The 15073-nt window shown below is 31.9% G+C and overlaps 3 protein-coding genes across 4 annotated transcripts; 2 read left to right on the top strand and 1 right to left on the bottom strand.

Moving 5' to 3' along the window:
* The first annotated feature begins 974 nt into the window (after positions 1-974).
* Positions 975-4588, top strand: LOC114168896 (probable 1-acyl-sn-glycerol-3-phosphate acyltransferase 5). 2 transcript variants are annotated; one of them, XM_028053867.1, is made up of 5 exons: positions 975-1217; positions 1700-1778; positions 2335-3172; positions 3479-3609; positions 3965-4588. In XM_028053867.1, the coding sequence occupies exons 3-5, from the start codon at positions 2598-2600 to the stop codon at positions 4405-4407; spliced, it is 1149 nt and encodes a 382-aa protein (XP_027909668.1). In that variant the 5' UTR covers positions 975-1217; positions 1700-1778; positions 2335-2597; the 3' UTR covers positions 4408-4588. The 2 variants fall into 2 exon arrangements, with proteins under 2 accessions (XP_027909668.1, XP_027909667.1); XM_028053866.1 differs by lacking the exon at positions 1700-1778.
* Positions 4589-6477: 1889 nt separating this feature from the next.
* On the bottom strand, positions 6478-8522 carry LOC114168954 (UPF0496 protein At4g34320-like). Its single transcript, XM_028053948.1, has 2 exons — positions 8035-8522; positions 6478-7812 (listed from the first exon to the last, which is right to left on the bottom strand). Exon 2 carries the CDS (start codon positions 7801-7803, stop codon positions 6682-6684), a length of 1122 nt encoding a protein of 373 aa, XP_027909749.1. The 5' UTR covers positions 7804-7812; positions 8035-8522; the 3' UTR covers positions 6478-6681.
* A 4300-nt stretch (positions 8523-12822) lies between these two features.
* LOC114168913 (putative lipid-transfer protein DIR1) lies at positions 12823-13390 on the top strand. The gene has a single exon (XM_028053886.1). It carries the CDS (start codon positions 12889-12891, stop codon positions 13201-13203), a length of 315 nt encoding a protein of 104 aa, XP_027909687.1. The 5' UTR covers positions 12823-12888; the 3' UTR covers positions 13204-13390.
* Positions 13391-15073: the final 1683 nt, after the last annotated feature.

A 15073-nucleotide genomic window follows, 5' to 3' on the forward strand; every position in this document is an offset into this window, starting at 1 on the left:
TATTCAAATAACACATTCTTCTTTGATTTTTAGAAATTTTATAAGCATAAAATAATCATTCTTAAAAATATAATTTCCGAAGGTGAAAATTGTCTCTCCCACCAACGTCGTGAAATTACTTTTATCAATCACGTAAATTAGTTACGTGCTTTTAAAATTCATGATAATTTGACTACTTAATCCAATTTTTATTTTTCATGTATTTTAATGAATAAAATGTAAATTAATTTAAATGAAAAATTAGTCATTAGTCATATAACGTTCCATGTTATATAACTATTTACATTTTATTAATTTTCTTCTTAATTACTTACGGAAACAAAATTAAAGGAAAAGCAGGGAGATACCAAATAAAATTAATACGATAGATTGTGAATAATTATAATAAAATGTTATATTTAATAAAAAAATTTAACGTAATATACTTATGAGTTGTTTTATTTATATATTATCAATTTCATCCATCTTAAATTTCTAACATTTTTTTTTAGTGTGAGTTTTTTTTATAGTTGAAACAAAATCCTTCCTTTTAGATAAATATATTTAGTAGACATACTAATTAATTCAAGATGAGTTAGAAATATTACATAAAAAAAAAACTTAATTAATATATATATATATATATATATATATATATATACATAATCCACTTTTGATATATTGAATCATTACAAAATATTACTTGATTACTAACTAATTTTAATAATAAAGAGTTGTTAGTTAATATAATAACAAATTTTGATATAAATTCATAAAATAAAAAATTATTAATCAGTAAACTAGTCAATATTATAAATAAAAAATAATATATATTTTAAAATAATATTATTTTAATATTCATCGAATATTGTGAAAAAATTTCTTATTTCAAATAATAACACCGTACAAATTTTAATCATTGAAAAAAAATGAAATTTCTTTGGAACATTAAAACGTACCGTGAAAGCAGGTGGCACGCGGTGTAGTTTCATACATTTTGGAGGCTTTTCTTTCACCAGTACTGTGTGTTGTTAAACTCGAAACATCAGTAGTGGTGATGAGAGTACTATTATTGAAGGAAGAACACTCTCCTACCCACATTCTACACTTTACTTCTAACTTCTATCCAATCTCACTGTTCAACCAAACCACTGCAACCTCATTTTTTCACCTTGTGTTTTGTTGATCTCACTCACTGTCTTTCTGGGGCCGAAAAAATGCCACAACATTGATCAAAGGTGAGGATGTTCAGCCTCATTGCATCATTCTCTCTTAGCTCGACACCTCAGAGGTTTTTGTTGTTTCCAACTTTGCAAGAGATCAGTGTTCTTTTCCAAAGTTACAAGCTTTTGAAAAAGAAAAGAAAAATCCGAGCTTGCATAACAGTTCCTGCAACCGTAAGGTTTTTGTAAATGGGGGTTCCCTTATTTTCTAAAATGGCAAAAAAGAAGAAGAAGAAAATACCCTTCCTGCATAATGTGGTTTTGTTTTGTACACAAGGTCATCAACAGTGTCCCAAGTGGTCGTGTTTTTTTTTTGCTGTGATCATACTTGGTATCATAAATAATGTTACGTGTTGCTAGGACGCTGGATGCATGTCATTTTTATCTGTTTTAGTCATGTAATGTTTATGTTTTTGTTCCCTATCTGATGTTACCGTATGTTGAGATTGAGGGAGATTGTGTCTTTATTTGGGTGGAGTTTGACTTGATTTACATAGGGGTTTCCATGAAGCCTTATTGCAAGGATCACCAGAAATAAAGGACAAGGAAAGATGCCGTCTAGTCATACATTTGGATGTGAGTTTGTGTCTTAGTTGGTGGTAAAATCCCGATTTTGGTGCATCATGTCTTTAGGATATAGAACAAATGTTTCTCTCATGCTCCCACACTCTCCTCTTATAACTTATCCAAACAGTGGTGTTATTATTGTGATAGCAAAGTTAGTTTATTTTCCCCACAGCAAACCCCTTTTGCATCATAAGGTACTTATCTCGTTGCTACTCTAACACATCACACATGCTGGATGCTTTGATTGTCTTTCCTATAGTATAGTATATAGTGCTGTCAAACAATTGAATTATTTTGGCCCAGCTGGAAAAGAATGTTGCTCTGGCATTGGCTTTATGGAAAGGTTGATTTTTCTTAAGATTACTGTTTATTTACTCCTTCATCCTCTTTTAGTCAAGTTATTACAAGTAATGACACCTTACCATGTTTTATTTTGCATATGCTGAAATTGTTCTCTATTAGATATTGTAGGCTTTCTTTTTTTGAATTCTTTTGTTCTCTCCACTTTCATGCTTCATGATACTCGATGTCCTTCATGGTAAAGATATGCTGGACTTTCTTTCAGGTGCATTCATTCTGTGCCAAAATTGTCAAAAATCATTCTCTTATTGAGTCATCAACTACAAGGACAAAACAGCTGGCAGAGTCCAGCTGTTTTTGTCAGCTTCACTACCAGAAACCCAGTTGCCAGAGCAATTCTTTCTGTTTTGCCAATCCAGGATCATTGATATCTCATATCATATTTGGTCAATTGATTGAGGAGGCAATTCTGGAAGAGGCAGTGCAGTATTTTCCTCTTGTATTCTGTGATTGCTTCTGATATAGGATATGGCTGTTCATACACCTCCAAGTTCATGTTTTGGAGCTAAGAAGTATCAGGCTCTAGCACCATTGAGAATTTTAAGGGGTCTGGTGTGTCTACTGGTTCTGCTTTCAACAGCATTTATAATGTTAGTGTTCTTTGGCTTTATAAGTGCTGTTATAGTTCGACTTCTTAGTGTCCGTTACAGCAGGAGAGCAACTTCCTTTTTCTTTGGTGCTTGGCTTGCCTTGTGGCCCTTTCTGTTTGAAAAGATCAACAAGACTAAGGTTGTGTTTTCTGGAGACGATGTTCCTTGTAGAGAACGGATCTTACTGATCGCGAATCATAGAACCGAGGTTGATTGGATGTATTTATGGGACCTTGCCTTGAGGAAGGGATGCCTTGGATACATAAAATATATACTTAAGAGCAGCTTGATGAGACTTCCAGTTTTTGGTTGGTCATTTCACATACTAGAGTTCATCCCAGTGGAAAGAAAGTGGGAGGCAGATGAATCAATCATGCGCCATATGCTTTCAACATTCAAGAATCCACAAGATCCTCTCTGGCTTGCTCTTTTCCCAGAAGGCACTGATTTTACGTAAGACACTGGCTAATGCCTTTTCTTTTTGCCTACCTTATGGCAATCATCAGCTAAATCTTTGATACACTGTTATATATCTTTGATTATGATCATTGCTTATTCTGGCATAAAAAGTCAGGTCTATTTAAGTTTATAATCTTGCTATTTTTCTCTTGAAAAATCCATAAAACAAGTTAGTAAAAAATATGCTGTCACCACTCTTCAAATGGTGATTTTGAAACTAAACAACCTTCATTCCCAGTTTCAGTTGATGTAGCATATGTAACTCTGTATGTGTGTTCTGTTGAAAATTTCTTCTTGCAGTGACCAAAAGTGCCTTCGGAGTCAAAAATATGCTGCTGAACATGGGTTACCAGTTCTGAAAAATGTTCTACTTCCAAAGACAAAGGGCTTCTGCGCCTGCTTGCAAGAGTTGAGGGAATCTCTCACTGCAGGTTATCTTGTTTGTCCATATTTCCTATCTATATAATTATTGATAAAGTGTTTGACATTAGTTTATTCATAGTTAGTCCGTATACTCATTCAAGAATTGTTCATAGGCTACTTTGTTCTTCCCTTTTGATACCATAATGGAAAATCTGCAGCATTGTCATCTGTCTATATCTTCTAGCATTTGCAAGAACCAACTGATGAATGTAGGAGATCTTAAATGAGCCTTTTTTTTCCCCTTTTGGATAAAATGGTATATATAGTGTTATTTGCAATGATATCAATCAATAGAAAGTTGAAAGTGTAACAATGGTAAATCATATCATCCTGCCACTAAAATTCTTCTAACTTTTCATTCAGTTTATGATGTTACCATTGGCTACAAAAACCGCTGCCCTTCTTTCTTGGACAATGTCTTTGGGGTGGATCCTTCTGAAGTTCATATACATATTCACCGCATCCCCATCGATACTATCCCAGAATCTGAAACTGAAATGTCCACTTGGTTGATAAATAGATTCCAGTTGAAGGACCAGTTGCTTTCAAAATTTCAAGTCCAAGGTCAGTTTCCTGATCCAGCAACACAAAGGGACCTGTCTAGTGTGAAGAGCATTTTGAACTGTATGACAATTGTTGCCGTGACAGGCACATGCATGTACTACAGTTTTTCCTCTGTCTGGTTTAAACTTTATGTGTCTCTAGTCTGTGCTTATTTGGTTCCAGCCACCTATTTCAATATTCGGCCACAGCCCATTCTTAGCCTCTTGAAGATGAGATCAAGTTGCCACCTTTCAAATACATGAATAGTTGGAAGGTACTGTCTTTTGTTGTATGACTGCTGTTATAGTATACAAGTATGGAACTTGATATTACCACGTTTTGGCTTATTGTTCTCATTGCTCAAGCATAATTTGCAACTTCACAGGTCTTATGTTTTTTATACCACCTCTTTCCTGTTTAATATGTAACAAGTTTTTGTCACAATATTCGGTGTGCCAGTGGTTTTATCTGAACAAGATCTTCGCGTGTCAAAGCAGTAATATAAACATAGGTGGTTGTGCAGTTACAAGTATGAGATGTAAAAGTAGTAACTACTAAGCAAGCAAAGGTACAGTTTTGATAAATGGTAAGACATCAAAATGAGTGCTTGTGCCTTCTCCTTCTTTGGGTACCAATAAAGGTGCATGTGGGCAAAATCACCAAACCGGTGCAATTATTTTTTTCAAAATTAATAAAAAAAAGGGGAGATTTAAAAAGAAAGTTACAAAAGCAGACAAGTCGTGTTTTTTAAATTGAAATCGTGCTAATTTGACATAATTTTAAAATGTTTTGAAGTAAAGTTTGTTGGTTTTGTGTTTATCATTATGTCAAAAGTTATAGTTATTAGTTAGCGCAACTCTTATCTCGCATAGCAATTGTCTGTTGGTTCTTATACCAATTGTTGGATCAAACACTTATCATTAGATTAAAAGATTAAAAGTTATAATTATTAGTTAGGGTGTAATTTTTCTACTTAATAGCGTAACAGTAATCAAAGCGCCACGATATTGTGACTTGTTTATTTGGTATCCGTCACAGGATAATTGATGTTCCCATGTTCCCTGAAACAAAGTTATGTAGTTATGTCATTTTATCATGATATTTCTACATTGAAGTCGTTATCTTATCACAACTTATCTAATTTTGTAAACTTTTATTTGAAATCACCTTGATGTTTTTGGTAATTTTCAAAAATAATTACAGAAACTTCATAGCAGTATTAAGTTGATATCAACTTGAGTTGTACGTACCAAAGATGTTGAACGTTTGTAACGTTATTGGACTAACGTTAAGAACTATTGAAGAGAATTTCAGATAAAGTGAGTGGAAACTACCATTTTCTTCTATTGAAGTACCAAATTGAAACGCAACAAATTTAAAAGAAAAAAAAAAAAAAAAACGATGCAACCCAAATTTGGTAGCCATTTTCAGTTTCTGTAATCCTTATTTCAGCACTTCCGTGTTAGTTCCAACTTGGTATTTTCTTTTACGCACGAGAATTAAAGGAAGTTATGACTTATAAGATACCGCCCCCAAATCACGTTTCAAGAGTTCCTTAGGGTCAAAGTTTACTCACATTTGGCAATAATTATTCCCTTAGAGGAGAAACTCAACTGATCTTAATAAGAATTATTATCATAAATAATATGTACAATTGTATATTATTTGCTAAATATGTCAATAAATATTTTCGGATTTATCCTCGAGATAATTAATAGTTTACAGAAAAAGGTTAGACATTTAAACATTACTAAAAAAAAGGTCAAAGAATAAATTTTACAACCAGTTATATTTTTTTCACACGGTCAAAGTGCATTTGAACAAAATTTATTCATTAAGACGTCTTAATATAAACTTAATTATACTATAGACTAACACAAGTATCCATGCATTACGTAATGCATGTATAGACTAACACAAGTTTCGTTGTTTTAATTTAACTAACAATTCTAACATATATAATTATCTGGGAAGAGAGAGTTTATTGCTCTTACAAAACTCTAACATGGCGTTCTTACCATAATCTAGCAAGATTACCTTAAGTAAAGGACGAAAGAAAAAACAAGTATATCATTATCATAGTGATAATGAAAAGATACTGTTTGGGAGATTATTCCAAGAACAAGTTCTCTGACAGAGTAAAACTGATCACAGGTTCGGTTAAGCTCACGTCAAACTTAGCATGCAAGTATTTGTTTGTTTGCAGCTTAACGTTTGGTTGCAGTATGAACCTAGTAGATATTTGTCTCGGTTGTTGAATTGATTTGTGAATATAAAGACTCGAAATTGAGTTTCACATTTCAGCAAACTAAGAACCAAATCAAGTCATAAAATGAACAAAGAATAAATATTTACATCAGTGCACTATTATGACATGAATTAAAGAATGGATGCAAGAATCAAGGCATATCAAATATGCCAGGTAAATTATTCCTTTAACATGAACCTATGAATCTAGAAAATTTATTATAGGAGAAGGTGTATATTCTCCATCTATCAGTTTCTACTAGCAGATTAGACATGACATGAGACTTTGTTCAGTTGTGGGGATGCTTTATGATCCTCTGCAGGACCACTGTCCTTGCTCTCCTAATGTCACGGCTGCACATATCAGCTTGAACTCCCAAATCTTCAACATTCTTCATGAACACTCCAAGCTTTTTCTTGATCTCCTCTATTGCAACTTTCACAGCTCCTTCTTCAATGGCAAAATCCACATTCTGCAACAGAGATTCAATCTCAATTTCAAGCCTGTCAATGAGAACCCTAATGCTGTCCAAGTCCTTTATAGCAACATATGTTCCAGCCTGCATTGAACTAATCACTTCCTTCTGCCCCTTCAATGCATTTTCATAGTTCTTCCAGAGAGAGTCCATCCACTTTCCCATTGACCCTATTGGGATCGATGTAGCAGCAGCTATTGCAGCTGCAACAGGTGGTGCTGCTATAGCTGCTGCAACAACGGAGCATATCAAGACTGCAGCAAAAGTAGCCACAAAGATCATACTCGAAACCTTCCTCCAAGACTTGATGTATTTGAGCTTCTTATCAAGCTTGTTCTTCCTCAGTTGCAACTTCTCAAACATCACTATCTGGTGCCTGTAAACAGATTGAAATATCTTGAAGAATTCTTCAGTGAAAGGATCACCAGCTGCCTTGAAATTCTTAAATTCTTGCAATGTTCTCACGTAACGGTTGTCACCCAACCCTGATTCCTCCTCAAACTGTTGAAGAGCCACAAGGATTAGCAGCTGACTGTCACGAGAACGTTTGAGGCACTTTTCCAATGCAGTGCAGAAGTCTAACGTTTGCAGACTGTTCTCAAAGTATTCCTCAACCAGTTCAAACAGTTCTTGACTTTTCCATATGTCTTTCTTGCAGTCCAAGATTACCTTCACAACTTCCTGGTTCATCTCCAGAAGACACTCTGTGACCTGTTTTAGAGAATCAAATGAAAGAGCTCGAACTTCAACACCAGCAGCAAGGGTATTGATAACCTCATTTGTTCTAGCTTGAAGTGTGGTGTCAAAGAACTGCAAATCAGAATCAAGCTTGCAAGCAGCCTCATAAGAACTCAACTCGGTTTTGTAGTGCAACAATTCGGTGCCGAGGCCAACAGTAGAAGTTTCAGGCATCTTCTTGCTCATGTGACTCCCCATTCAAACGATCTAATAACCAAAACAAGTCAGAACTCAGAAGTCAGAATCGTGTGCGATTAATTCCTTACCAAGCAAACAAGTGAATCATGATTCATAACCAAATTTACTATTTTTCGGTCCAGTTTTCACAGAAAAGAAATGTGATTTAAAAGAACTGCTATCAGAAACATAAATATCATTCCAGTCACTCCAAAAAGACTATACAAAGCGAATAAGCAAATAGAAACAGACCCAAATGGAGATTTGGAAAAAAGTTCACGCCTTTGAAAACGATTGAAGTAAGGGAATCTGGGACAAGGACAATGAAAGGCGATGGAGCAAAAAGGTTGGATTTTGATTTTTGTGTTGTGTGTGGGGAGAGAGAGGAAAAGGAAGATGATGAATCAATGAAATTGAGGTGGAGGAGGGAATGCAGAATCTTAAAGACAAGTAAAGCGATTAAGAACGAAGAAATGTGGGTGGGTTGAGATTTTAGAATGGCTTGCACGCATTAGGAAAATGAGGTGTTAAAAGATGGAAAACGCTGCAAGCAAGGAAATGACCCTTCTTCTCTCTCTCTCTCTTGAAACTGGACCCTTTTTGTTCTGTGTCCCCCTTCTTCCCATTTACACCACAGAGTACACAATTTTAACGCGCAAAGCAACCAAGATTGGCGACGAGAGAAGGCTTCAGAAGCAACTTAGCGAAGGTGAAGAAGCAGAAGAGCTAGCTTCACCTTAACACCACACATTTACTGAACAACCGACTAAGGTTGTTTGCTCAACAAGTTCCAAAGGTTGTCTCCAAACGCGGTGGGGCGGCCAAATTTCTCTACTCAAATTATTTTAACGAAAACCTTTTTGGTTTCATATTTCATTTAGAATGGAAAAGTAACATAAAAGCACACTCTCTTTCATCCTTACAAACATTTTATTAATATTTTTTTTTATTTTATTTTATTTTTCGACGTGTTATTTCATTGATAGGAATAAAGGACCAAGACAGTAAAATTGTATAAGTGTTTACTCAACAAGGAAAAGATGTAGGGGTGAAATTATTATTGAACATCTCTGCATCACCAGAAAGATAAAAAGGAGAAAAGATGAATAAAAAAATCCAATTTTTATTTAAATCTTATAATTTATGAGTTTCTAAATATCACATCTAGATAGATATAATTTAAAGGAACATACAAATAAATATGATACGCGTATAGTATGATGAGAAAAAATAGTTAAAAATGGTGGATATTAATAATTTAGAATAATAGAAACTATTAATAATTTCACTATATCTATTATTTTTATTATCATATTTATTATTGTTTGCTTTTCTACTAGCTTACAGGATAAGTTTAGGTTAAAACAGCGTTACTTTTCATTTACGTTGAAATATGAAAAAGAAATGGAAAATATATTTAGATATAATATTTTTATCAGGTTATTTGGTTAGTTTTCAACTTTACTTTTATTATTTAAGAGGTTTGTTTAATCTAACTAGAAACTGTTTAACAATTTTTTGTGATAACTATCAACGCCATTTGAAGTGGTTTTTTTCTTAAATATTAACTTCTATTTTTTGTAACTATTCTATTTTTATTTTTAAATATTTATTAAATATTCCGGTTACTTTTTGTTTTCAACTAAAGTGAGTTATTTCTAACTAGTTTTGTAAAATTTTTAATGGAGATCCGAACTAAAAATATTTTATAAGCATTTAAGTTTTGTAAAAATAAGGTGACTAATAATAACTGTGGATGAGATTAAAAAAAATGTAGTTTGATTTTTGGCATAATTAATTGATTATACTTGTAAGGCTCCTAAACATGATTTCCCGGGGCTTGTGGAAGAAAATTTGAATATTTTTGCATTAACTAGAAAACAAAAATACTATAATTATGAACATAGCTTTAAAGTTATAGTTGTAGAAGAGTATACACATATATAAACTAACCTACGAGTTGCTCCAAAAACGTTACCACTTTACGTAGCGCCCGCAAAACATACCACCATTTTTGCATTCGTGTTTATATAAAATATCTTTGTTTCTTTTTTTTTCTCTGCACGAATTTACTGATAATAAATGCAATAATTAGTTTTTTCCTATAAACGCACGTTACATTTCTCCAAAAGATAAACTAGAAGTAATCAGTTTCTCAGTTGAGTTTTGTTGTGTCTTCTATTCTCTTCTAAATATTAAAAATACACAATTTTAATATTTTAAAAATAATTTAATATATTTTAAAATTTTAAATTAATAGTCATTAATATATTTTGAAAGTACAGTAAAAAAAACAACAGAATAAAATCAATAGAAAATTCTAACTCTAAGCCAGACACAAACTAAGTCGTAATTTGCGATGCTATATAAGAAAATAATTAAAAGAAGTTATAAAACTCATAAAATGTAATTTATGGTGTAGTTTGGTTTGATTTTTGGACAAAAGTAGTGTTTACTTTATTTTGAATCACTTTAGATGCAATATCAAACTCAACATAGATCAAACTATAAATTTATGCAAATTTGGATGTTTTCTTTTGTTTTGTTTTGTTTTTATCTTGTGATGATAATAAGCCACAAAACATTGAACAGATAATATTTTTATTTTTTTTCTAAATCTATCTAGCTAGTTGGAATTTTTTTCATAGTTTTCTACTTTTCCAAGCAAAAACATGATTGGAGAAATTATTGTTTTCACCTAATACAGAAAACCAATTCGAATACAAACATATACCATTATTATTATTATATATCCACCACGTTTCTTTCACTTTCTCGGTCAGAAAGTGTTAAGCATTAGATATTCCTTCATAAAAATAAAATTCACACGTAATCTTTATCCTAATAGAAAAATGATTTCATAACTTTAAAAAACTTGTTTCAACTAAACACCCATAACTATGATCACTAAGACATTATTTTCATCATCATTATTGTTGGAAGTCTCACATCGACTAGATCTTACAAGTTAGTTTTGTGGGGTTGAGTTAGACTTAAAACTCATTTCTAACATGTAATTTTAGCCAAGTTAAAGCTTATCCTAACCACCAAGTTATAGTATATTTTAACGAACTTTTTTAGATATTTGGTTCCACCCGTTATTAGACTACTAATGAACCATCTACTAATTTCTAGTCTCACGCACGAAATTAATATAATATTTATGAGATAATTATAAGATTTTAGACGATCTAGTGCGATCACTGAACTTGTCCAACATCATCGTTTTTGCAGTGAGTTAAGTTAACAATGAAGCCAACAACAAGATCCTGAGTTGAACCAATGAAATCTAGGACCTCGTTCTTCTGACACGTGTTGCGAATTCACTGGTTTTCACTTTCACCACCCATGAGTTGAAACTGATTGAACTGGATGGTTTGTTGCTGACTTTGCTAATTCTATTTGCTGACTATGACCCCACGTTTTGAAATATGCACTAGATGCTTTGTATGTAGGTTTAAAACTTAGAAAAATGTGTATAATTCAATCTAAATGCTTTGAAGCAACACATTTTCTTCGCAACTTGTCATTCTTTTCTATCATCTCCCATCACTTCCCACCTTCTTACATTGTTCCAACCTTATTTTCATCAAATCAAACCCAACAAACATTATATATTATCCCATGCACATGTCGATTACTTCACCCAACTCTTCTTTTCGTTTCGTTTTAACTAACTTTTTTCTTCATTTCTCACACGTAATTAATCTACCTCGACCAATACTAAAAACTACACATCATTATTTGTTTTGGACATTGTTTGCATGTTACGCATTTAAATCGTTGTGATTTCACTTGAATGGGTCGTACCGTACTACTATCTGATAAATTTGGAGATAATTAAATATTACATGTTGGAATATTTGAAATTAACTGTCGTTATATATGGATGTTGACGGTTGTGATAATTGCATGTGTTATATTTGTGGTCACGTCAATCTAAACTCTCGTGCCGTTTCACTTTGGTAGTGTAACGGAATGTGCTGATCAATTCATTATTATCATTATTTATGGAAAGACAAAGCAATTATCACTCTAACTATATCAAAAACCATACTAAATTCATTGTCACCTAAAAAATAATGTAAGTTAGGCACTCACATCCCAAACATGTGGATCATTTGGTTTAGTTAATTATAAGCTTGGCTGCTCAATTTAAATTACATGCCGTCTATTATCTTATTTATTTATTTATTATTAATATAGTTTTGAAATTATCTTATTACTTGATATTGCTGATTTTTTGATTCATTTATGTTTTCGTTTGGAGGAAACTCACTATAATCCTTACGACGAAAGGGATAACGTAATATGAAAGGTAGAGTATTTAAATCAAATTATATTTATATATACACTCATAGTTTATGTTCCGCTACCAATTAGGTTTGACTACTTTTATATTATTTCTACACACACAAATAAATAAATAAATATAAATAATGTTTTTGCCGATAAAGAAAAACGCCACTATATATTAAGATTTTAAATTAAAAAATAAATATAAGTATAATGAAAATTATTATTTAAGATTGTAAAGTAAATGTTATTGATTTGACGGGTGTGAACGTAATATCACCCATTTATATTTGTTTACTGTGTTCCCCTAATAAAATATTATCTTTTAAAAAAATGGAATAACAATATAAATAATTCTGTTTTGTCTTGTTTACAAAAATTCTCTACACTCATTTGGCATAAATTTAACTAGTTTCTCCTTTTATCTGAGTTAAGATAACGTGGTTGGAGATAATATTTTGTAGTACGCTATGTCCAGTGTGAAGCTTCTTCTCTCATGGAAATCCAAGTGTATTCACACTCCACTTCACATGTGACTATGTTACATATTATTATACTACATTAAAAAAAGCAAAAACCACCTAGAACAGTGCGAACATGGAGTTATTCCCATGGAAGCAAAGCAAGAAAAACAAAGAGTTGCATGCCCGTGATAGGTGGCCCCATATACTCCCATGGTATTGCGAATCAGCCAGCACACACTATGTCACGGGACTTCTATACTCTCTCTATATAACAACTCTCACACTTGAAATCACAATGCAGTGCAAAACACAAGAGTGAATCAGATTCAGCAGAGAAAATAGGATAATGGAGGCATGCAAGAAGACGAAGGTTTTGATGGTGGTGATGATGGTGTTGGGCACTGTGATGATGGAAGCGAATGCGCAATATTACTCGTTCTGTGGCATGCCGAAAGATGGGTTGAAAGCATGCTTGGGAAGTGTGAGTGGGGAGAACCCTGGTGATCCAACCTCTGATTGCTGCTCAGCCATCGGAAAAGCTGATCTTAAGTGCTTCTGCCGCTACAAGGATTCGGGGTTGCTCTCTATCTATGGTGTTGATCCCAACAAATGCATGCAACTCCCTGTTAAGTGCAAGCTTGTCGACTCCTTCCACTGTTAGAGACACTTTCTTATGTACTCTTGTTTATGTTTTCTTTTTATGCTTTCTAATGTTATCTGTTTTTGTTTGTTGCTGTTGGTGTTGTTGTAATGATGTGATTTGCTTGTTTCGCTGTTTCTTTAGTTTATGTGTACATCTTATTTTGGTTTCTTCTTGTTAATGTACTTGTCGATCGTCCTCTTTGAAAGAGCTTTTCATTTTTTTTACCCTAACAAATTAATTTTAATTTAATTGAATACAAAATTAATACAAAATAAAACGAATAATTAAATATAAACTAAAAAAACTCCTACTAACCATATTATGTGACTGATTACCAGATAAAAGAATGAAAAGGATATCTCTTGAAAACATTCCCGACCAAGTGACCACAAACGCACCCATAAAATAAAATAAAAAAATGATTTTTTTTTCATTATTAAATTTTGACAACTTTCTTTTATAATTTTAGGTGACATCTTTTAAGTGATTTTTCATTATTTTATTTTTTCATTTTCAATATTTCAAAATTACTTAAAAGATGACACCTCATGTTATAAAAAAAAGTTGTCAAAATTTAATAGTCAAAATATCATTGTCCTTATGTAAATTTTATTATGTAAATTTTATTATACTTGTTAAATAAGGTTTATCTTATCGGTTCTAAAACTAAATTCACTAATTAACTTGTTGGGTTGATTACTAAATAATTCACAAAATAAGTTATGTTTACTATTTATGCAAACTTTATGGGTCGATTATTAAATGATTGAAATAATAAGTTATTACTTATTATATTGCTTTAAAAAAAAATCGACACGAAACATAATTTATGTTGCAAAAATAATTGAGAGAACCAATTAATTCAGTAAAGTAAGATTTTCAAATAATTTTGCATGATAATTGATATAAGAAAAACAATGAAAAGTAGAAAGGAAAAAAAAAATAATGGAAACGTGGATACATTTTTATATTTATTTTATGAAAGACCATTATGTTTAAGCAAATGTAAATAGTTGGTAATTATTGATCTTTTCAATTATTTATTTTACCATTTAATTGGGTATTGGTTTTAAAACTACTTATGATAAAACACATTTGTACGCAAATCAACTACATGATTTGAAGTAATTTAAAATTATATAATTTGACAGATACCTAGTAATTTGGCTAACATTCAGCCTTGGAGTTTCACTTAAAAAATGTCACAAGTTGGGTGAGAACGTGGGAGTACTAGAAGGTTCCAAACAGTCAAATACAATAATAAGTGTTTAAATAAACACAAAACATGAAAAAAAAAAGAGAAAATTTTACAATTTGAATTAAGATTTGAAGAATATATTTTTAAACTCTACAAAATTATCAAATTATGTGCTTAATTCAATAATTAAGAAAAAAAAAGCTTTTTTTGATAACTTTTTTACTTTATTATTTTTTTTATTTAAATATTTTAAATAGTCCTTTTGAAACTAAAAAATATTTGAAAAGTATTAGAAATAAAAATAAAATTTAGTAATTTATTTGGAGTTAAATATGTAGTTAAATGAATAAAAGAATCATAATTTTTGTTCAAAAAAAAAAATCTTTCGTTCTCTTTATTTTTAAAACATGAGAAAATAACTATAATGTTTTTTTTCCTCTCTCTATTTCTAACGGAACAAATATTTTGGGCCGGGTTACCTCTATGCTTTTGCTTTCTTGGGCCCAACGATTATGGGTTCAGCTTGGCAACTCTATATATATCTATCGAGAGAAGCCTAAGTCGCAGAAAAACCCTAATGTCTTTATCTTCTTCGCTCATTAAACTCTGTAGCAGCTACGAAGGTTGTGTTTCGTGTTTCTTCACGTTTTTCTTTTAAGATTCTGATTTGCATTTGTGTCTGGTATAGGC

This window comes from Vigna unguiculata, chromosome 11 (genome assembly GCF_004118075.2).
Source record: "Vigna unguiculata cultivar IT97K-499-35 chromosome 11, ASM411807v1, whole genome shotgun sequence".
In the NCBI taxonomy this organism is placed as follows: Eukaryota; Viridiplantae; Streptophyta; class Magnoliopsida; order Fabales; family Fabaceae; genus Vigna; species Vigna unguiculata.